Raw genomic sequence first — 24,146 nt, 5'->3', positions numbered from 1 at the left:
AAGTCTACCTCTGGATACCAGTTGCTGGGGAGGAGCTGCTTGCAGGCATTCTAAAGGGTTGTGCGTGTCCAGTGTGGGTGGGAACCTGAGTGCTTGGCTAGACAGGTCCACCTTGGCCTGATCCAGGAACCAAGCTCTTCCAGTTGGAGGTGTGTGTGTGCACATGGATGGGGTGGGTCTCTGCTTTAATGCCTGGACCAGAGTTTTCAGCCCTCCCTTTGCACCGTGGTAGACCACTGCAGATTCCGACAAAACAAGAGGCAGGGCCAGTGGAAATGTTACTTTATTACAGACAGTCAAAAAGCCATTTACATTGCAGGACAAGGAAGCGAAGTTTGATGCAGAAAGTGTAGCGGCAATGCTTTGTTCACAGATACATACTGATCAGACACGTACACACATATATACACAGTCAGCGGGGGTGGAGGGAGATTGGCAAATAAGTGGTGCAAAACTACTTTGTGGCAACCAAAGCAGAGCTTGGTAAATATTTTGTGCTTAGTTTTGCAACTATTGGGAGGCAATTGAAACCTAGAAGTTCAGTTGTTCTGCAATTTTAGTCCATGTTTTCATTTTTAAAAAATTAAATTTCTATACCACCTTTCATCCAAGGATCACAAAAATACATATTACAAAAATACAAGAAGCAATAACACTCCCCCTACGCTGTTTAAAAGGCCAGATTGTTTAATTAGCCAAAGGCCTCAGAGAAAAGGAATGTTTTTGCCTGGCCTTTGGGCAAGATGCAGTTTGACTTACTTTCCTTTGTATAAAACAAGCCTGAAGGAGACCCCCAACCTGCTCACAGCTCCTTGTATGATCAGTGGAAACAGTTGGTCCTGGCAAGTACGGTATTAACCACTCTCAACTCCAAACCTGATAATTGCCACCTGCCCAGATTTTAATTTGTCTGAATTAATTTTAAGATGTATTTTAATTAATTGATGGCTGTTTTATGCATATTGTGTTGTTTTTATGATGTTAGCCACTCTGATCCCAGCTGGGGAGAGTGGGATACAAATAAATTATTATTATTATTATTATTATTATTATTATTATTATTATTATTGATATGTAATGAAGGCACCAGGCAAGCCTCCATGGAGAGAACATTCCACAAGTAGGGAGCCACCACAGAAAAGGCCCATTCCCGTGTTGCTGCTCTCTGGACCTCTCATGGAGGGGACACAGGAAGAAGGGCTTCAAATGATGGATGCGGTGTGCATATGAGGAGAGGCGGTCCTGGATGTATTGCGGTCCTGAGCCATTTGAGGTTTTATATGTCCAAAACCAGCACTTCAGATTGGCCAGAAACTGATTGGAGCCAGTGCACTTGGACCAAGATTGGCATTATATGTTCAGGTAAGCAACCTGGCCACTGAATTTTTGCATTAGACCACAGTCATAAATTGGATGTGCAAACTGGAGCTGAGGATTCCACAGCCATTTCTGTATTACCTGTTCCATAGGCATAGTGGTTGTGCTAACATCTAAGAGAAGAAACAGTGCAGGAGAAATTATGTATTTACATAAATGGAGCACCAGAAGTGGCAAATGGTAGTAGTTTCATTCATGGTTATCTTTCAGTCTTTCTGTCTCCTACTGAGCACAGTAGCTAAAAGTTGGGTGTCACGGGAGCTGGTTGAACCTTGTTTTAAACAGGGCAAAAATGTTTAGGAAAAGTCACCACCATGTGCTCACATGATGAACATAAACCTTTGGAGGTTTCAGTTTTCAGTGCTTCTCTTGATGTGGCCATTTCTCTACCCATTTAGAGTGCATTTAGAGTGAATGCAGAAGTGAGTAAAATTTACACCGAGGAGGCACAGTGAACACGAGAGTCTGGCATCTCACGAATAAAACATGGGATGTTAGGGTGCAGTTTATTTATATACTGTGCCACTTTTTTTTTTAGCCAGAGACCCCCCAAGAGGTGAACAACATGAATGCATATTATTACAATATATATATTTACAGCATTACTACAGTATATGTATACCTATAATAAAAGTACGATACATCAAATGGAAAACAGTGGCAGGATTTTTAATTATCAACATTGCCAGGGCGGGGGGGGGGGGTAATAAAATGTTCCGCTAAGAGGAGATCCAAGGAGGTGCTCCATATCAGAAGCAGCCTCTTAACATTCTTAAAACATGAGTAAAGTTAAGATGGGAGCCTGGTCTTAATCATCCTAACAGAGGGAGGTCCAATTTTTCGTACCAAGTGGAGCACATGTGTACTTTGAAACAGAACCCATGGGACGCACACTGTCTTGCCACACCGGAGAGAGGAAGGCTAAAATTTTGGGAAGGAGGCATAAGGGCTCAGGGAGGGTCCTAGAGCCCTCTCACCTTCCCAAAGCTGGGGAAGCATTCACTAGGCTTTGGGAAGGAGGACTGTAAGACCCTGTCAGAGCCCTCACATCTCCTTCCCAAAGCCCAGCACCTTACTTACCTGGCTTTGGGAAGGCTGGGTGGGTGTCAAATGATGCCGAGCTCCACACTTTGGACCACCCTGTCCTAGCATAACCTTCAGCAAACTCAACTGCATAGGTGACGAATTGGATGACCCACTGGCTTGATTCAAAACGCACTCACCTGGTATGTGCCACCTTTGATAGGTGAGTAACCCCCCCCCCTCAGCTCCCTGGCATCCAATGATTCCTTTTCAAGTTGCAATTCGGCACAATTGTGCTTTTCTTTTTTTTTTTGTCACCGCAAGGTACCAAGGTGAAAAAAAGTACTGAATTGCAACCAGCGTCTGGAAAGGCAGAACTGCTGCTGACATCATAAGTTGTCAGGTGATGGACAGGTGGACATGGTTTGGACCCAAAAATGCCATGGACCTAATTGGGATGTGTGTGCCTGCAAGGTGAAGGTTCCACACCGCTGCTCTCAGGGCTGTAACCTCCTATTTTAATGTTTATCCCCTACCAAATACAGTGGTGCCCCGCAAGACGAATGCCTTGCAAGACGAAAAACCCGCAAGACGAAAGGGTTTTCCATCGCGGAGGCGCTTCACAAGACGAAGTTCCCTATGGGCTTGCTTCGCAAGACGAAAACGTCTTGCGAGTTTCGCCATTTTTTTTCGCTCCCCCCCCCCTTTTTCAAAGCCGCTAAGCTGTTAATAGCCTTTTAACAGCTTAGCCGCTAAGCCGCTAATAGCGCTAAATCGCTAATAGCGCTAATCCGCTTAGCCGCCAATGGGGTTGCTTCGCAAGACGAAAAAACCGCTAGAAGAAAAGAATTGCGGAACGGATTCTTTTCGTCTTGCGAGGCACCACTGTAATAGAGAAAAGGAGAGGGGAGAAAATACTGTTTGCCGCAAGACATGATGTATTGAGCTTAGCTGTATCCAATAATTCTAAGGTCCTGTAATTTTGAAAAGGAGAATAAAAGGAGCAACGTGCCCAAAATAGGTCCCAACCATTAAAGTCTGATGTGGCAGTCTAGGGAAACCACTACTGCTCAGAAGGGTTTGATCTCCCCCACCCCTAAAGCAGGTTATTTCAAGGAGGCCTCCACTGCCTAATTTGCCTGGGCACAAAACTTCAGTATAAGCTGCTGCTCGGCTCATTGAGACTCTGGAAAATATCCTTCCACAGGGAGTCTAGCCTGACATGCAAGTCTTCCAGTGGCGTGGAGTTTTCCTGGAACTCTTCCAAGTATGAGGTTGTGGGAGACAGCTTGGACTTCATTTCTTCCATCTCCCTGTCCGTGGTCCTTGTGAAGTTGTCTATCTGAAGGATTGTATCTCTCCTGAACTCCTCAATTCTCTCCTGAACCTCCTGAGCCATATTTTCCAGGTCCACAGACAGCTGGTGGTTTTCTTGGCTCCTGTGGGAAGGATGTGCAACCCAGGTGTTGGGGTGAAGGCTCAGCTGCACCTTGAGTTGCTCTAGGTTCCTTTCAATTTGGAGATGGAGAACCTTCACATTGCGGGTGAGCTTGCCGGAGAATTCTTGTAGATACTGCCTGAGTTGCTGGCCCATAACCGCAGTGTGAGGTGTTGTGCTTTTGTGGAGTTCTTCCATGGTACGGTGGATCTCAGTTGCCAACCTGTCAGCATATGGAAGGAAAATCTCCTTCACCTGGTCAATAAAGGTAGCTGCCTTTTCAGCATAAGAGGCTGTAAACTTCTGGACCGCACCTGGAGTTTCCACCAACAGACCCTCTGCGTTGAGGTTGGGCCTGAAATGCTGGTGCAATTCTCTTGCACATAGCGAGACCTGTTCCATCAGCTGCTCTGTGAGGGGAGTCAGGCGGAGGCGGAGACCTTCTAAGTTCTGGCTGATTTTTTGGTGCGCCTCATCCATATAAGGAGAAAGTTTCCTCCGGAGGCTTTCAACCTCCCTCTGGATGATCTGCCGAAGTCCATCGGCATCTTGGTAGAACTGGGGTTGGAATCCCCTGTGTACTGGGGTCAACTTCTCAAGGACGTGTCCCACGTAGTTGGCTCCATCTTGGAGACTTTCCTTCATGTTTCTGAACAAAAGAGAGAATGTACACATTTGCAGAGGGGACACAGACCTGAAAACAAAGTCTTGAGTCTGAGAGCCCATTACAGTGGTACCTCGGGTTACAGACGCTTCAGGTTACAGACTCCACTAACCCAGAAATAGTACCTCAGGTTAAGAACTTTGCTTCAGGATGAGAACAGAAATCACACAGCAGCAGTGGGAGGCCCCATTAGCTAAAGTGGTACCTCAGGTTAAGAATAGTTTTAGGTTAAGAACGGACCTCCAGAACAAATTAGGTTCTTAACCAGAGGTACCACTGTATTAGGATCGTACCAATCTCAATTATTGTATCTCATTAAACAGACAAACAGGAATGCAAGTACGGTGGTACCTCGGTTCTCGAAAGTAATCTTTTCCAGAAGACTGTCCAAGTTCCAAAATGTTCTAAAAAGGTGGTCTGCAAATTTCATTGAGGAAATTGAGAAACACACAGTGGAAGCCGTCCGACTTCCGAGGTACATTTGAAAATGGAAGCATTTACTTCTGGGTTTTCGGCGTTTGAGTTCCGAAACGTTCGTCAGTGGAGACATTCGAGAACCGAGGTACCACTGTATATGTTCCGCACAACACTGGTTATTTCATTTGATTGATTTATTAAATTTGTATACCACCCTTCACCCACAGATCCCAGGGCAGTTCAAAGCATAAAAATACAGGATTAAAAGACAAAATACATAATAAAAACAATAACCCCACCCACACTGCATTTCAATCCCCTCTCGCCAAGTCACTGTCTAGCCGCCTCTGTTCCAAATATGTCCTCCTTTGCAGATCCTCCAGGCCACATACCAGGGGTGCCAACTTGAATAAAATATTTTGGGGGTCGAGGTAAGCCCCGCCCTGCATAATTGAATGGGAATGCCCATCAACTTTGTGGTGACCCAGCCCCCTTAAATATTTTATTGTGGGGGCCAAAGCCCCCGCAGTCCCTAGGAGTTGTCTCCTAGGCCAACCACATCAGCAGTGATGCTGTCTCCAGCATCTCCACGTATTGAGGCTGCAAGATACCTTCCCACACCCAGGCCTCCTAGTGGCCATTACCTATTCCTGCATCCTTCCTAGCAATTACCGGTATATGATAGGCAGCTTCAACTTCACTGAGCAAGGATGGAATGAAGGGATGGTGGACTCTACTTCGATGCTGCTCGGAATCCAGGCAAGCAGTTAAATTAAAGATTAAATAAATACATTGCTATGTATTAGCAAGCAGTTTTTCGTCTTGTTTTAAATGTATTTGTTGTTTTTGTGTTTATCTTGAGATGGTGGTTTAGAAGGCAATTAATCAATCAGGACATGGGTGGTGCTGTGGGTTAAACCACAGAGCCTAGGACTTGCCGATCAGAAGGTTGGTGGTTCGAATCCCCATGACACAATGAGCTCCCATTGCTCGGTCCCTGCTCCTGCCAACCTAGCAGTTTGAAAGCACGTCAAAAGTGCAAGTAGATAAATAGGTACCACTCCAGTGGGAAGGTAAACGGCATTTCCGTGTGCTGCTCTGGTTCGCCAGAAGAGGCTTAGTCATGCTGGCCACATGACCCAGAAGCTGTACGCTGACTCCCTCGGCCAATGAAGCGAGATGAGCGCCACAACCCCAGAGTTGGCCACGACTGGACCTAATGGTCAGGGGTCCCTTTACCTTTACCTTTAATCAATCAATCAACATCGTCATCCCCTGGGAGCCCAAACAACAGTGGAAGCCTCTACCAGTGGTCAATAGGGGAGACTCCTTCCCCTCACTAGTTAATATTAAGGGCTGGTGAACCCTCTCACCTCCCTCTTACCCCAGAACCATTTCTAGCTGTGGGCTGCAGATGCGCAGTTCCTTCTGCCACTTGAGAGGATGTTACAGTGGAAAGGCAGGATATAATCTTTCAAAATAAAAACTTTAGATGATCCTGGCTGCTGAGCCAGGCCAATGGAAGCCTATCTAGTCTAGAATCCTGCTCTCACAGTGACAGGCAAGAGGCCCCATTGGAAAACCCACAAGCAGGACCCCATTTCAATGTCCCCAGCACAGTTTTCTTATGCCTCATCAGGGGCTAATCCTGTTGTCTGTACTTGCTTTCTTCTGCCAATATGTCAGATGATCTCTCCCCACAACGGTTCCCACCCCTTCCCCCTACAAATCAGGGAATGGAGGGGTGGATAGGAAAACCCACCAATTGTGTCCTTTGTTCTGTGATAGCCAGTGTGGTGTAATGGTTAGAGTGTCAGCCTCTAGGACCTGGGAAACCAGGGTTCAAATCCCCACTCAGCCATGAAGCTCACTGGGTGACCCTGGGCCAGTCACTGTCTCAGCCTCACCTACCTCACAGGGTTGTTGTGAGGATTAAAAAAATAGGAAAAGGGAGAACCTCCTTAGAGGAAAAGGTGGACGATAAATGTCTGAAATGAAAAAGTACACAATCGTACTGATAAGCTTAGAGCAAATCAGACTCACTTCACCCCCTGCCCTCCTTTCAGCTGCTGGGCTTGCTCCGTGCTGCCCTTGTCGTGAGTCAGTTGGCTGAAGTAGTCCCAGACGCGGCTCCGCTGAAGATTGGCTGGAGAAGCTGTGCAGATGAGGCAAAGAGGAAAGGACAAAAAGTAGACAGTCTATGGAAAAGCCAACCCACTTACAACCAACAGAGTTCTCTCACATTGCTGGATTCTCATACTGAGAATGTTGCACAACAGTGCAGGCAACCAGAGAGGTCACCTCTGCAGCTCAGGGTCGTTCCTGTTCTTTAATGTCACTGCTAGAGGGGTCTCCGGGGGGGGGGGACACCCCTCTGCGCCCAGGTGTCCAGAAGCTGAATCTATTTGGCACCCTGCTGATTTGGACTTGTGACTAGAAGCAGAGCATTGTAAGCACTGTGTTAAGGCTATAGCTCACAAACACATGCTCAGAGGTCACCGAGCCGTCCCTAACACAACCCAGAACCTCCCCACTCTCCAAATGCACCTGTATTGTTGTTGTTATTATTATTATTATTATTATTATTATTATTATTATTATTATTATTATTATTATTATGAGCCTCACCCGAAAAGGTGGCCAGCAGCACTGCTAGGAGGGCAGCTTTGATGCACATGATGAAGCGAGGATTCTGCAACAAGGCATTAAAGGGACATGTTAGCTGTGCAACCGCAGTAAGCAAGGATCTCCTCCACCGTTAGACGTGGCTGAGGATGGATGATGCTCCTTCCAGGCTGTAAGTCCATCTGCATGATTATCCCTCATTTCAATTTAAAAACAGAGGAATTGGTTGAACAGAAAGGTGTACTTTGTCTGCTTGGAACCCAAAGTTCACATGCCAGATTGTAACCACGTTTGCCTTACCTTATTCCTTCAGGTATTTTGCTCAGATGGTGGGATTATTCCCCCTGTGTCCTCCTACCTGTATGCTGGGCACTGGTCTCCTCGTGGTTGGCTCCTGTAGATGCCCTGCTGCTGCACCTTTTATATATACCAGGAAGGATTCACTGCCTTGCACGCGGCTGCAGAGCCAGCCAGCCTGGCCCTCGTTCCGTGTAAACACAACACGAAGGTTGAAAGACATTGACAAAGAGATGACGTCTGCATCTGTCGTGAGCAGAGGACAGAGGGCTTACTTTGATCGGGGGAGGTGGTGGCTTCTGAGATAAGGGGGGTCTCTTTTGATCGACCCAGCTCTCTATACTTGGGGCGCAAGCAGGAATCTCCTGTGGCCTTTGCCTCCCCATCCCAGTTATTCAGTCTTCTGCAACTCCTGGCCCAAGCACAGGGGAAAGCATCATGGGACAATTAGTCCAAACTGGGTGAGAGTTCAAGGAAAGGAAAACAGAGAGAGTGAACCCTGTGGCGGGTGGGGGCTAACTGCATCCCAGGCAATGCCACCCTGGCCAAGGGAGCGTTGAGATGCAGGAAGGTGAAGCTGGAGCGGCTTTTTTCGTTTGTGTTGCTACCAATGAGGCTCAGTGGTTTGCAGTCCAACTGGGCAGGAAATGGCTTTGAAGGAGCAAGCTCAACTCTTTCCAAGGGAGGGTCCCAGCACTGTGAAGGGGTGAGCATGGCCTCTAGCAAGAGATGCATGTAAACCGACAAGAGATTTCTTACAAAACATGAAGCAGGGCATAAATTAAATAATAATTACCCAAGTTATCTGTGTATAAGACAGTGCTTTTTATTATAAAATAAAGTTAAAAATTAGGGGTCGTCTTATACACGGATAGTGCTGAAGGGGGACGGGCGATTGTTTGCAGCCACGAGCAGGAGATTGTCAGTGGCGAGTGGGCAAGTGATTGGTGGCTATGGCAAGGCCAGCTGTTGATTGGCTGTGGCGGCGGCAATTGGGCGGGTGATTTGCGGCTGCTGGCTGCTAGCAAGCAGATAATTGGCATCTTTGGCAGCACGTGTGATTGTCTGGCGGGTGAGCAATTTTAGGCAACCCACCCCAAAAAAAGCTCAACAGCCCTGAGCAACCCCCCCCCCCAAAAAAAAGCTTAACAATTCTGGGCATTTTCTTAATTTGGAGTCCCCAAAATGGGGATCATCGGGATCATCTTACACATGGGGGCGTGTTATATACGGAAAAATACGGTACCCTGAGCAGGATGGGCAGAGTTACTGCAGGTTAAGGTGATGCTGAGAACCAAAGCTGATACCCTCTCTCCACTGACCACCACAAAAATGCATCTTTCAGGCCATTCTCTCTCAACTTTACTTTGAGTAAATGACTTTTCTACACTACAGTTTTATGCCATTTTTGGACTGCCATGGCTTCTTCCCTGAGAACATTGCTATAGATCCCCTGCAGTTCCCCCCAGGGTTCTCCAGGAAGAGGGAACATTGCTTAAGCCAGTTTAAACCTGTAGTGTGTTCATGCAGGCATGGAAAGCAGCCTCAGAACCGGATTTCCATCTTGTACCAATGGCTGGGCTAAAGTAGCAGCACCAAATAAGGCTCAAGCAAGGGAAAGAAAGGGCTTATCCATACTCCCTTTTGCAGGCCGCCAGGTTCCACCCAAGATCGTGGGCGCCCAGCATGCATGCGTGACGTCACGCATGCCGCATATGACATCACACACTGGGAGGAGCCCCGGTGCGCCCTCTGAAAGGCCCAGTGGGGCCTGCTGTAACTGCAATGGGCTCTATCGGGCCCATCCGCTGCTGTGACAGGCTCTGTCGAAGCCCACTACTGCAGCGGAAGGGCCCAACGGAGACCGCCTGGCTATAGAATATTGAGGGGCCCTGGCCCCCTCACTGAAAATTTTGTGGGTACTTGGGCACCCATGGCCCTGCTGAGATGGCGCCAGTGTCCTCTTATCCCCAAGGTAAAGCACTCTTTAGCACTCAGTCAAAAAGCACAGGATTGCTGTTTGTTCCCACTGAAAACTAACCTGACCTGAATTTTCTGGGCATGAGACAAATGGGAGATGAGGGTGAGCCCTAATTCAATGTTCACATGAGCTGCCCTGGCACCAAATTTGTAAATTGACAGGCATGTGGGGAGAAATAACTGCTTTGAGAGAAAACAATCCAATGACAGCAACCCTCCCCCACCTCTTCCATGTCTGTAGGGAGTTTGGGGTGCACCCCCCCAATCTTCAGCCATTCAGAACACGTCCCTGGCCAAGGCTCTCAATAACCACAGAGCTATTCCCAGCAAAAACCTCTGTGCGAATATTCAGAAGAGGTCAGAGTGCACAGAGCCAGCCAAGACCAGCTTGTGGCCAGGGGAAGTTCCAAGCAGTCATTGCTCCCAAGCTGGTATCAAAGGGCAGCCCAGCCAGCCCCCAATTCTCCCCAAAGGAGAGGCCTCTCCATATGCAACTCACCCCCACCAGCAATCTCTAGCCCATGTCTTCCTGGGCAGAAATGCACTCCCTGGTGCTGGAGGGAAGATACATTTTCTTCCCCGAAGATGACCTCTGACCTTTCCAAAAGTGGTTTCAACCAATACATTCAACCTACAAGAAATAAGATTGCAAACTAAACATTAGGAAGAACTTTGTGATGGTAAGAGCCTTTTGACCGTGGAACAAACTACCTCAGAAGGTGATCGGCTCTCATTCATTGGCGGTTTTTAAGCAGAAGTTGAATGATCATCTGTCAGGGATGTTTTAGTTGAGATTCCTGCATTTTATGGGGTTGGACTAGATGACCCTTGGTGTCACTGGCAACTGTACAATTATATGAATCTATAGTGCTCTGCATGGTCCAGCTCCTTTCACTAAAGCAACCTTCCACAACTTGGTGCCCTCCCTCATTTTTAGACTCCATGTTGGCTTGGGGGTGAGGGAGTGTTGATAGGAACTGCAGTCCCAAACATCTGGATGTCATCAACTTGCAAGAGATCACACTAAAGGCTGAAGCACCCCAAAGCTCCTCGCGCTTTGAAACTTCATCTCCCCACTTTGTCCTTCCCATGGTCTGTAATTAGCAAACTCCAATCTTGCTAGATCAAAGCTATGTGCCTTGCAAGGTTCCTCAAAGGTTTCCATGCTGCTAGATCAAAGCTTTGCTCTCATCTCCTGTCAAGCCAGCTCAGATAATCTTTGCTAAAATGGAGTCATTAACTGCGGACACGCAAACCTAGTGATAATTTTGCCTTTTCTACTAGCAAGCCAAAATTCTTATTTGAAAACAGAGAGGAGTCTTAAACCTGCTGTTCAAATGCACATCACAGCAAGAGGAGCTACTTGAAAGATGTTGCTTGTAGCATGGGACATTTTAATACTTTTGCCCATCCATCCACCCATTTCTTTAAAAACTCTTGGATAGATGCCATCTGGACCCAGTTCCTGGTCCCCAGTTCCCCACCCTCCCACCATTGCTGGTGGGAGCACCATCCCCACCCCAGTTTCTGCTGAAAGCACATAGGCTCTCCCTCTCTAGGTCCCATGTAAGCTTTTTCTCCCACCCAATGTGAAATTTCACTTCAGCTGAAAGAACCTGCACTGTGTCAGACATTGCTTTGGTGGCTGATACCTTTCCCTCTAACAACTGAATGCTTGTGAACATTCCTTGGCATCACACTCAATCAGTGGTGCTGCAGTGGGGAGGCATTCCCAGAGGGGCAGGTAGCAATCAGGTTGCAGCCTATTTGTGTAACAGATTCCCTCCCAAAAAAAACACACATCTGTGAATTTATCCTTTTTGCCACTTTTGCAATAAAAGTCTCCCTGGGTGGGGGGATGCTCAGCTCCATCCCCACCATTCAGCCATTTTCCCCTTCAAAAACACTTTCATTTGGGATCAGATTCCTCCATCCCACCCACCCCTCCCCTTCCAAGGTGGACCAGGCATTAAGAGACAAAAGAGCAACTTGCAGGTATTGCTGAGGTGTTCGTTTATTTCAGCAGAGAGAGTGCGTGTCTGGGCACACAACAGTGCATGGAGATTGTTAGCAGCAATGGACAGAGAGGGTAATAGAAATGTGGCCGCCAGCACTGCCCCAAACATTCAGGGGCATTGGGGGCTCCAGTGGGTCACAGCCAGTTCCTCACCCATTTATTCTGGGTGGCAGCATCCTGAATCTTGCCAGGAGTCTTGTTTTCGGTAGTGTTTCGGTGGTGGCTTCAAGCAGAAGACACGCTGGGGCTGTGGTGTCAGAAACATAGGGTGCCTTCTACTATTCCTCCAAAGCAGGGAGAGGGGCCTTCTCATTGGCCATCTGCTTAAGGCTGTCGAAGAAGGAATTGAACCTGTCCCTCACATCTTTCTCCAGGAAGCTCAAGTGATCCTCCGTCTCACCAGCATAAGGCTTCAGCTTCTTCTTCATCTCCTCCACCTTCTGCACCAGGAGCCTGTTGAAGTTCTCTCCATAGGGCCCCACCACCTGGCGGAACTCCTCGATTTGCTGGTCCATCTTTTTGTTCAAGCCTTCCATGTAGGGCGTCAGAGATTCACGCAGGTCAGCCGCGTCCCCCTGCAGCTTCTCCCTCAGCTCCTGGGCGAGAGGGCTCAGCTTGAGCCGCAGATCCTCGGTCCTCTCCAAGAGCTGGGCCTGCAGATCCTCAATGCTCTTCTTCATCTGGAAAGACAGTCCCTCCAGTTGGTGGTTCAGCTGCTCTTGGGCGTCCTGGGTGTAGGGAGACAAGCTGTTCCGCAGCTCAGCCATGGTTTGGTCCACCTTGGCCTTCAGCTCATCAGCATAGGGCGTCAGGCTCCCTTTGATGTCCTCCACCTTCTGGTTGACCTGCTGCTGCAGCTCATCGGCGTAGGGAGACAGAGAGGTCTGGAGGCTTCCCATGTTCTCCTGGAGCTTGGCCTGCACCTGCTGGGCCAGGGGCTCCAGCTTCCTGCGCAGCTCTCCAGCATTCTGGTTCACCTGGGTCTTCAGCTCCTCTGCATAAGGGGCCAGCTTGGCCTGCAGCTCCTGAATATTCTTGCTGATTGCTGAATGGACGTCATCAGCGTGAGGGGCCAACCGGGCTCGGAGCTGCTGCATCTCTTCCTGGATTTGCTGCTTCAGCTTCTCGGAATCTTCTGCCAGCCGAAGGTGCATGTCTGTGGCAAAGGGGACCAGCTTGTTCTGCAGCTCCCCAGCATAGGTGTTGAGGGCCTGGAAGTTGTCCTGGAAGAGGGTGCTGTGGAGGAGCAGGAGGAGAGAGGTGAGCAGACAGACAAGCACTCCTTGGCTCCCAAAACGCTTGGGAGTTTCAGCGTTCCTGCTGCTGTGGATTTCCCTCAGGCGCCTGGTGGCCACAGTTGCCCATCCAACTCCACTGCTGCACCACGCAGCACAGGAGCCGTGGCCCTTTCCCACCAGGATACCCCCCTGCGCTTGTGTCCCAACCCTGAGGTTTGTTCCCAGGCTGATCCTGTCCCTTCTAAGCCAGTTCAGGGAGGACAGCAGTTCAGAGCTTGAAGCCTACACCAAAGGTGAGGCGCCTCAGGCCCGGAAGGTCAATGTATGGCTCCCCAGGCCTATACACCTGGCCCTCAAGAGCCAGTGTTCAAAATTAGCTGGGCACTAGGCACGTTTTGAGAGGAGGTGGAGATGTTTGGTTGCCAGGTTTGGCACCTAATATCTCCATCTGGCTGGCTGGCGTGGCTGCGATGCTGCAACAGTCAGCTGATCTGTGGGGCAGCACAGCACCCAAAGAGGCATGTCTTTTGGTGCTGCATGAGACAGTGACAGAGACTCCCCACCCCTGCCCTACAACAAGGGCAAGCCACGTGTAGTAAAATGCCTGCATGCAGCACTTCACCCAATCCAGCAGATTATCATCTCCCGGAGAATCCTCCACCCCCCGCCCCGGCAAAATAACCACAGAAACATGACCCCCACCCCTGCCTTATATTTTGCTCATTCTTGGTGTGTTTGCTGGTTTAGGTATTGCACGGGCTCTGAAAGGACCTCAAAAATCACCTAGATTTTAAATTTAAAACATCACTTTTTAATCATGAGCACTCCCCACCTCCACCGGCCCCAGAGGAAACAGCTACTCACTTGAGCCGCTTGCTGATCTCTGACTGCTGGACTTGTTCCACCGTCTCCTTGGCATTGTGGCCCATATCGGTGAAGTACTTCCAGATCACGTCAGCCACCTGGTCGGCGTTGATCTTGGCCTGGGACCCTGCAAGGATGAGGGGGGAGCAGGTTGGTGCTGTGTGTGACCCGACTCACAGCCTCCCATCCCAACTCCTCTGCCACTTGCCAATGTCCCACGTGTCTGCAAAGCCACAGCTAAGATCTAAGAGACCAAAAGTTCATCGAGAACTGGGGGAAATTTGTGGAATGTCTGGAAAGTATAAGTGAGGGACAGATAACGCTAGAGGGATTTAAAGAAGCACTGTGAAATGTGAGAAGTATTGTTAAAAGGGAATAGAAAAAGAAAGGCTCAAATAATGACAATACAAACCTAAGAAATGCGTAAATTAAATAATGACTACGAATGATTTAAGGAAAAGCTGAAGGAAGTCCAGAAAAGAAATACTTTGTGAAAAATTGGATGTGAAATTACTGTGTGTTTTTGTTTTTGTTTTAAATTAATAAAAATTATTTATCAAAAAAAAAGCAAAGCCATAGCTGAACTCCCATAATTTCTGGGAATACTGGGAGAACCACACAGACCCTTCCCTTTAAGAATGCATGCACATATCCATCAAGTCTGGGTAGGACCAAGACTTCTTCAAACAGATGAGGCATCTCAGCAAGTCTGCCAGGTTTAATGTATGTAGCCAGCCCAGCTCAGAAAGGCTAGCCACATGCTTCTTTCTACGGTGCCCAGATTTGCCAGTACTCCTTTCCGTTTCAACTAGACACCCTGTTTCAGCCTGATCTGCCTCCCACTCTGAAATCCAGTCTCTTGGTTTGCTTTTCTCCTGGCCAGTTCATTGAGGTTTCTCAAACAATGTTATTGCCAGGCAGAGGGCCTTCTCAGTAGTGGTGCCCTCCCTTTGGAACGCCTTCCCATCAAATGCCAAGGAGATAAAGAACTGCACAATTTTTAGAAGACATCTGTAGGCAACCCTGTATCGGGAAGTTTTTAATGTTTGACGTTTTGTTATGTTTTTATGTGTTGGAAGTCACTCAGAATGGCTGGGGCAACCCAGCCAGATGGGCAGGGAATAATAATAATAATTGTAACAACTGGGCAAAGCTCTTTAGTAAAGAATCATTCTGCTGTGCCCGACTCACAAGATTTTAGGTTAATCACACTGATTTGCTAAACCTGAGCTGCAAGACAAGCATCGCTCAGTACATTCCGAGATCTGAGCTATACAGCATTTCTCCAGCTATGCCTTGGCCAGCCAGCGCAACAAGAAATGGGTCAGTGAGAATTTACAAAGACTGAACAATATTTAGAATTCAACAGTTGGAAATAGGAGCAGAGTGAGTGCAGATATCAGGGTCAGCAGAGCCCTTCTGGGTTACCTGTGATAGCCAAAAGGCAGAGGATCAAGGCTGCTGCCTTCAGAGTCATCTTTTGCGGCTGGGGGGTTGCAGACACCGCCGTTTAAGGAACAGATCTGCCAAGAAGAAGAAGAAGAAGGGTCAAAACTAAATCAGCGGCATTCCCATAAACACAGCCCCCTGATCTGACTCTCAGCCTTGTTCCAGCATCCCCTCCAAATTCTTGCCTCAGCCCTGTCCCAATTCCCCATCCCCATCCCCATCTCTCATGGCTCTTAGACATATTTTCTACATCCCTTAGACCACCCTTAGCACCAACCTGGGGCCCTTCAGATGTTGCTGGACTACAACTCCCATTAGCCAGGGCTGCATTGACTGATGGGAGATATAGTCCAAGAACATTTGGTCGGCAAAGGCAGAATTAGGCAGCTGAAGCTTTGCTGCTTAGCCCTGAATCTGAGCTGGGGGGGTAGGGGAGAGAGAGAAGAGGGGAGAACCACCAGATTAAAATTGGCCAGAAGTTTCCCCTTCTAACTATAGGTTAGGATAGGAATAAGGGGATCACAAAGGCAGTGCCCTCCTCTTCAAGTTCCCAGTAAGCAAAGCAGCACAAAACCTCCCCTTCTCCATCATCCTGAACCAAACAGGACTCCCAGCCCAGCATCAGCACCCTCCAGGTCAATGGAAGAGCAGAAGATTCATGCATGGACCCTGCAGGCAGCTCAGCTCAGCTCACCTCTTCTCCTTGCGCTGTCTCCTCAAGGTAGCTCAGCCTGCTTTGCCCATCCAAATTTATACCCCTCCGAGCAGCTTCTTCCTGCTTCCACGCAGGCTGCTGACACATCCTCGAGCTTTTGGACTTTAGCAGGAGCGCAAACGTGGACGAGGGCTGGATGGCAGCAAGGGAGCCCCCACCCCCGCCCCCGTCTTATCTGCTGGGAAAGCAGAGCTCTTAGCAGAAACAGCCACGCCAACCTCTGACAGAAAGGCAAAACAACGCTTTTTTTTGGGGGGGGGGAGCGCTGGAGTGCACGCTCGCACAAAAGAATTCATGAGGACCAGTAACTGCAATTGCGCGCACGGAAGAGGTCAGGAGGAATGGAGCGCAACTACATAGGAAAGACAAAGGGTTGGAAGCTCGATGGATTTTGGGTTTTGGATTTTGGGGTGTGGCATGACTGAAAATCAGGCGTGGGCATACTCCAACAGAATGTGGCTTGAAGGCCCGGGAGAGTGGGGTGTTATTGGGGTAAAATGATGGGTGGCTGAGTGGGCAGCTTCCCCGTTCCGTGTCTGCCCTCCCTCAAAGCATCATCTCAGTCTGGTCTGCGCCTGGATAGAAAACAGCCCCGTCCACCTGCTCTCCCACCTCCAACCCTCCGAGTTTCTTTTTTAAAGGAAGAGAGGGACCGAAGTGTTTTAGTCTAATTACACCCTTTACCAAGCATGGCTCCAGCATGATTCAGGGATGGACATTCTGCCCTGTCTAGATCCCTGTAGCATTTAAAGGTTGGGATATACGGTGGTACCTCGGGTTACATACGCTTCAGGTTACATACGCTTCAGATTACAGACTCCGCTAACCCAGAAGTATTACCTCAGGTTAAGAACTTTGCTTCAGGAAAAAAACAGAAATCGTGCTCCGGCGGCACGGCGGCAGCAGGAGGCCCCATTAGCTAAAGTGGTCTTCAGGTTAAGAACAGTTTCAGGTTAAGAACGGACCTCCAGAACAAAGTAAGTTCTTAACCGGAGGTACCACTGTATATATATTGTGGTTTTATATTTTGATTTTATTCTGTGAACCGCCCTGAGACGGTTAAATAAATCTCTCTCACCCCTTCCATAACCATTTCTCGCACATATTGGGTTAGGAGCAGGGCTTGGAGGCACACTTGAACCCAAAGCTACCCAAGGACTGGGTAGGCTAGCTCGCCTTCTGTGTAGTAATTTTCAGAGGTGGAGAAAAAGCTCTGTTTAGCTTCCAAGGAAATTCACTTTTTGTACCCCACCCCCACCCCAAAAACCCAAGGGGAAAGATATAACTTTGTTTTCTGAAAAATCCTAATGTTGGGGCAAGGTGTACATCAAGGGCAGAGAATTCCCAGGTTTGGAAGCCACTTCCAAAGAGGCCCTGTTGCATGCTGCCATTCTCTGTTTAACAACAAAATTGTTTATCCCCAGAGTAAGAAAATGGCCAACTCCCCCCACCCTGGACCCCTGCTGGATGTTAAACAAAGTTTCTTGGGGACATAATGTCTTATGTGCTTGATAAGAACTGCTAATCCAAACAGTTTATTTGCTCTTGTTTGTTATTGGAAGCGCCTGGAGTTTCCCCTCTCTCCCACTCACCTTCAGCCCTCACCTGAGTGCTGCTTTCCCACTTTGGTGGTTGGTTTTCTGGAGAGTAAACAAAATGAAGGAGGGGAGGGGCATGGAGATGAAAAAACTGGAACGATGAAAAGCCCAAAGATGTGGAGTTTGTAAGAGTCTTAACATGGAATGTAACAGGTGACAGGGAAGGTCAGCTATGTTTTCTGGGTACAAACTGATAGCACCAAGGACTTCTGAGAGAAAGAAGCAACAACAACTTGCCAGTCTCTCTCTCTCTCTCTCTCTCTCTCTCTCTCACACACACACACACACCCTCTATGTTAGCATGGATTCCCCCTAAATTAGACATGTTTTTGTAAGAATTTCCCCCTGATGCAATGCACCCCTGTCTGCTATCTGCATAAACCTATGCATTTTTATGTACACTTCCTTCCAGTATGCATTTTTGTACCCGTTACTCGGCTGGAGAACCACGCTGCAAAATTCAAAGGAGCGTGAATTTCAAAGGAAGGTTATGTTGTGGTTTGCTGATTGTTTGGGATGGCACAAATTAGGTAGTTCACCTTTAAACATGGACTGAACCAAATTCTTCCCCATTCTACACAAACACATTTACAAATACACGTGTATGGCAGTAGTTACTTTGATGTCTCTCCAAATCTCTGGTATTTCATTCTCCTTTTTTTTATTTTATTGATACATAAGCCGCAGCAGGAAGCAAAAATGCTGCTCACGCATCAGCCAGAGCTGTACAAAAACAGAAGGCTGCCTGCCTGTGCTCACATTAACCAGGAAATCACACTCTCAAGACAGTTGGTCACCATATATTTAAAACACCATGATATCACTTTAAACAGTTGTGGCTTCTCCCAAAGCATTATGGGAGCTGTAGTTTGTGAAGGGTGCTGAGAGCTGTGAGAGGACCCCTTTTCCTTCCCATGACTACCATTCCCAGTGGTTTAGCAGCCAATCTCCCTTCCCAGGGAACTCTGGGAATTGTAGTTCTGGGAGGGAAACAGGTCTCCATACAACTCTCAGTACCCTCAACAAACTACATCTCCCATAATTCTTTGGGGGAAGCCATGGCTTTTTAAAGTGGTATCATGGCGCTTTAAATGCATGGTCTGGATGTGGCCGTTGTCACCCCACATTTGACACCCCGAGAGCTTGAGAGTTCCTGGAGCCTGTCCCCTTCCATCTCAGCAAGCCCCTTGGGTTTGGACTCCTTCTTGAGTGTCTGCTTGTGAGGCAAGGCAGGGGCCAAACTCCCTTGCGCTGCATTTCTGCTGTGTAACCCCTGGCCATTTCCTGGCTTAGCAAAGGCAATGGGCAAAGTCTCTGCCTTGCACATCACACATCAGTCATTTCAGCTCCTTGCTGACAGAAGCTGAGCTCTCTCTTCACTCCCCCTCGCCAAGGGAGTCATTAGAGCACCATCTCTGTTGGAGACAGGATGCAGAGCTTACAGCAATATGAGACTGGACTGTGCCTCTGAGCGTGTGCAGAGTGCCTCTCCCTCCCCACCAAGCAAAAACAGCCAACCTGTAACTGGCAGGATAAGGGTTTCGGACTTCCAGGCATCTCTCTTGCTTTAGAAGAAACCACTTTATGGCACTGCTCTCTGGCCTGTCTGCAATGTGTTATCTTGGGGTCACAGTCCAAGGTGAGGCAGATTTGATGTGCAGGATGGAGGGGCAGAGCTCAACCAGGGATGGCAACAGGCAAGAGGTCCAAAGATGAGCTCATTCATTCCTTAAGACCGTTCCGTTGTGTAATGCAAGATGGTTCAAGGTTTCCCGGATGCCCATTCTTACCAATGGCCGTCACTCATTCCAGTGCATCCCTCATACGCAGAGTACTATGGAGGCCTCTAACAGAATTTTTGGAAGGAGAAAAAGGCTGGCCAGCTCAGCCCCCTGCTGGTGAGCTCAGGCAACCACCCACCACCCTCCATAATCCAGACCACAGCAAATCACAAGGAGGTAAGAACTGCCTGTAGGACAAAGAGGTGGCTCTGGCAAGCGAGCCAAGCCACAGGCTCCAGGAAAAGAGCATGCACCCGAAGCAGAACAAGAGTCCATTTAACCTGCAAGAAAACCATCTATACTGATTCAAGTCTTCCTGCGCTTCTATTCTTAGCCAAAATTGCACCATGCAGTCACAAGAGACAGAAGGACTGGTAGACTCAGGTTAAATCTGGGGTAAGCAATAGTACAAAAAATCAGCAGATAAATACTGGAAGTGGGGGAATGGCCCCAAAAGTCCAAAGGCATGGAACATGGGAGACTGAAACCCTCTTCAGGAATTACGAAGGAGGGACAATAAACTGTTGTACGGGTTTGAGCTCTTTCCCATTCTGAAGGCTCCCTGGTTCAGACAGTTACCTTCCGGGAGCTGGAAGGTGATGGGGCAGGAACAGGAGGTCAGAGATAAATAGATAGATGAAAGAACCACCTCATTGCCTGGCTAGGTCACTTAGGAACATAGGAAGCTGCCATTTAGCTCACCACTATCTACAACAGGCACACAGTGGGCAAGTATCTCAGATCCAGGCCAACAGACTGTCCAGACTCGAGCGGGAAGCTGGCAAAGCTGTCACGAGCTCCATTGTGCAGTGCAAGTTCCGCCAGGCAGGAATTGGATCCAAAGACCCAATTTCACTTTATTTCTTCAAAATGTTAACAATTTTTTTAAAAAACCCAAGCATATAGAAGGAGAAGCCTTACTGATGCAGAGACAGCATGGCTTCTGCAAGGACAAGTCCTGTCTCATGAATCTATTAGAGTTCTTAGAAAGTGCCAAGAGGTATATAAGTAGAGGTGATTTGGCTGACACAGTCTGGTTGACAAAGCTGGTTGACAAACGATCTACGGTTCAGGATGAGTAATAATAATAATAACAATAATAATAATAATAATAATAATAATAATAATAAATATTATTTATACCCCGCCCATCTGGCTGAATTTCCCCAGCCACTCTGGGCGGCTCCCAATCAAGTGTTAAAAAACAATACAGTGTTAAATATTAAAATCTTCCCTTAACAGGGCTGCCTTCAGATGTCTTTTAAAGATAGGATAGCTGCTTATTTCCTTCACATCTGAAGGGAGGGTGTTCCACAGGGTGGGTGCCACTACCAAGAAGGCCCTCTGTCTGGTTCCCTGTAACCTCACTTCTCACAATGAGGGAACCGTCAGAAGGCCCTTGGCGCTGGATCTCAGTGTCTGGGCTGAACGATGGGGGTGGAGACACTCCTTCAGGTATACAGGACCTCAGAGTAGTGAGGTGGTCAAGTTTGCTGATTATACTAAATTGTTCAGGGTTGTTAAAAGAAAGAGAGACTGTGAAGAGCTCCTAAAGGATCTCTCCAAACCGAGTGAAATGGCGAATGCAATTCAATGTAAACAAGTGTAAAGTGATGCATGCTGCAGCAAAAAATTCTTAATTTCACATATATGTTTGTGGGGCAAATGCACATATATGCACTAGTGGTGACTGGCCAGGAACAAGATCTTTTTTATATATATATAAAATTTTTATTAAGATTTTTACATTACAAAATAGAAAAAGAAAAAAGAAAAAGTACAAAATAAAAATAGTTAAAAACAATCAATCTTTTCATCACATTATTTTTCATTTACTTGTTTCTCGGACCTCCTAGGACCTCCCTTTTTTCTATTCCAATTCAATTTATTAGCTCAGCAATTTCTTTCCCTCTTTATTCTACCCAGATCTTTAATCTTAAATTATTATAACCTTGAATTTTTACTTATAAAAAACCATTTTTTCATATTCTTTTATACCATTACAGCTAGAAACCACTTAATTTCAATCCAACTTCATTCTAACATTCATTAATTTTACAATGTCTCTGTAGATAGTCTTTAAATTTCTTCCAGTCTTCTTCCACTGACTCTTCTCCCTGGTCTCGGATCCTGCCAGTCATTTCCGCCAATTCCATGTAATCCATCACCTTCATCTGGCCAGGAACAAGATCTTGGGGGGTTATAGTAGATGGCTTGACGAAGATGTTGACCCAGTGTGTGGCAGCTGTAAAAAAAACCCACAAATTCAATGCGAAGGATCGTTAGGAAGAAATTTAACATAAAATTGCTGATATAATGCAGCTATACAAATCTATGGGTGACCACATTTGGGATGTTGTGTGCAGTTCTGGTTTCCTCAACTCAAAAAGAATATTTTAGAGTAGAAAAAGGTTTGGAAAAGGAGAGAGCAAAATGATCAAGGGGATGGAGCGACTGCCCAATGAGGAATGGTTGCAGCATTTCAGATTCTTTAGTTTAGAAAAAAGGGGAGTAAGATGCAACATAAGAGAAAGTAGAGAAAGTGGAAGAAGAAAAGTTCTTCTCCATCTCTCACAACACTGGAACTCATGGAAATCTGACATAGCTGAATGTTGGAAGATTCAGGGCAGAGAAAAGGAAGTGCTTCATGCAGAACTGTGGAACTCTCTGCCACAGGAGGCAAAGATGGCCACCAACTTGGATGGAATAATAATAATAATAATAATAATAATAATAATAATAATAATAATAATAATTTATTTATACCCCACCCATCTGGCTCGGATTCCCCAGACACTCTGGGCGGCTTCCAACAGAATATTAAAATACAGTGGTACCTCAGGTTACATACGCTTCAGGTTACATACGCTTCAGGTTACAGACTCTGCTAACCCAGAAATAGTGCTTCAGGTTAAGAACTTTGCTTCAGGTTGAGAACAGAAATCGCACAATGGTGGCGCGGCGGCAGCAGGAGGCCCCATTAGCTAAAGTGGTGCTTCAGGTTAAGAACGGACCTCCGGAACGAATTAAGTACTTAACCCGAGGTACCACTGTACATTAAAAGAGGATTAGACAAATTCATAGAGGAAGTTGTCAATTGCTACAACCCACAATGGCTATGTTTTACCTCCACAGACGGAGACAGCAGTAATTCTGAATACCAGTTGCTGGAAACCACAGAAATGGAAAGTGCTTTTCTGGTTGAATCCTGCCTTGTGAGTTTCCCACAGGCATCCGGTTGGCCCTGTGAGAACAGGATGCTCCACTAGACAAGCCATTGGCCTGATCCAGCAACAGGCTCTTCTTATGTTCTAAACAATTGTTAAGACAAAAGATTTGTGGGACATCTGCAGAGCAAGCTGAAGCCAGGGTGTTTTTGCCTCATTGCAATCCTGTTGACAATGCAGTATTCGAAACTGCAAACACTGCCCGTGTTGACAGGCAGCTTGGAATGAGTTTTCCATGTGCCCCAAATATTATATATATATATATATATATATATATATATATATATATATATATATATATATTTTATTGGTTTTAAAATACAAAATTATAAAACATACCACACAAATTATCACAAATACATTCTTATTGGACTTCCATCAGCACCTCTGATAATCCTCCATCTTATTCACTTCTTACGCATTTCCTAACTTAATATTGCCTTTACATTTTTAACATATCCCATCTCCTCCTTCATTTTTGCAATATTTCTGATATTATTCCTCATAGAGCTTCTTGCAAACCTACAAACATCGTCTGGTCATCGCAAATACTTCTCAAATAATCCGTGAATTTACTCCAGTCCTCCGTAAACTTCTGGTCCCGCCGGTTTCGGATCCTTCCCATTAGCTTATCAAGTTCCGCATATTCCATTAATGTCACCCTCCATTCTTCCATCGTGCCCCAAATAGGCAAGGATATGTACAAACATTGCTAGAGCAAGAGAGGCATCAATTCCTGCTCCCCAAAACAATGAGCAGGGTGGTGGTTGTGGTGCACAGGAGATATATTTTATTCAGGGTCAACAATGAGCCAATGCAATGTGCAAGCTTTTGAGCTGCACTGAACTCTTCCTCAAGAAGAATACTGGTGAAAAGCAAAAAAGGAAGCTCACCAGTGCCAGACTCAGCAGCACAGAGCGCCAACCTGGGCACACAGTTTCTTCCTGACTCTTACGCAACAAAGATGACGGGAGCATCTTTCTTCAACAAAGGAGAAGAGTACCTGCCATCCATGGGCAAAGGATAAGGCTAGAGTGCTATCCCTGGCAGTGGCGTAGCGTGGGTTGTCAGCACCCGGGGAAAGGCAAGTAATTTGTGCCCCCTAACCCGTGGATTTGCGCCCCCTAACCCTAACCCGTGGATTTGCGCCCCCTAACCCTAACCCCCAGATGTTGCGCCCGGTGCGGCCGGCCCCCCCTGCACCCCCCATGCTACACCACTGATCCCTGGGAAGAAAAGCCATCTGCTATCCCATAAGGAAGACCAGTGCCAAAGTCAGAGAGGGCCAGGCAGGGGCTGCCCACAAAGCAATGCAGGAACCTTGGTAGCAGAGACAGGATTTCTCCACCTCCAGCACAGGCTTCAGCTGAGCAAACATGGCGACAGGAGGAGGGGGGGGAGTCAGCAAGAGATGGTCCCCCTCCCCTCAGGTCTCC

General features: G+C 47.3%; 2 protein-coding genes across 2 annotated transcripts; both read right to left on the bottom strand.

Moving 5' to 3' along the window:
- Nucleotides 1-267: 267 nt before the first annotated feature.
- APOA5 (apolipoprotein A5) lies at nucleotides 268-8,201 on the bottom strand. The gene is made up of 4 exons (XM_028708120.2): nucleotides 7,845-8,201; nucleotides 7,548-7,611; nucleotides 6,963-7,074; nucleotides 268-4,487 (listed from the first exon to the last, which is right to left on the bottom strand). Exons 2-4 carry the CDS (start codon nucleotides 7,594-7,596, stop codon nucleotides 3,554-3,556), a joined length of 1,095 nt encoding a protein of 364 aa, XP_028563953.2. The 5' UTR covers nucleotides 7,597-7,611; nucleotides 7,845-8,201; the 3' UTR covers nucleotides 268-3,553.
- A 3,609-nt stretch (nucleotides 8,202-11,810) lies between these two features.
- On the bottom strand, nucleotides 11,811-16,261 carry APOA4 (apolipoprotein A4). Its single transcript, XM_028708629.2, has 4 exons — nucleotides 16,084-16,261; nucleotides 15,369-15,463; nucleotides 13,941-14,067; nucleotides 11,811-13,074 (listed from the first exon to the last, which is right to left on the bottom strand). The coding sequence occupies exons 2-4, from the start codon at nucleotides 15,415-15,417 to the stop codon at nucleotides 12,117-12,119; spliced, it is 1,134 nt and encodes a 377-aa protein (XP_028564462.2). The 5' UTR covers nucleotides 15,418-15,463; nucleotides 16,084-16,261; the 3' UTR covers nucleotides 11,811-12,116.
- Nucleotides 16,262-24,146: the final 7,885 nt, after the last annotated feature.

Source organism: Podarcis muralis, chromosome 15, assembly GCF_964188315.1.
Source record: "Podarcis muralis chromosome 15, rPodMur119.hap1.1, whole genome shotgun sequence".
In the NCBI taxonomy this organism is placed as follows: Eukaryota; Metazoa; Chordata; class Lepidosauria; order Squamata; family Lacertidae; genus Podarcis; species Podarcis muralis.
Note: the sequence above shows the minus strand (reverse complement) of the source record. Positions and strands in the feature narration are given on the sequence as shown.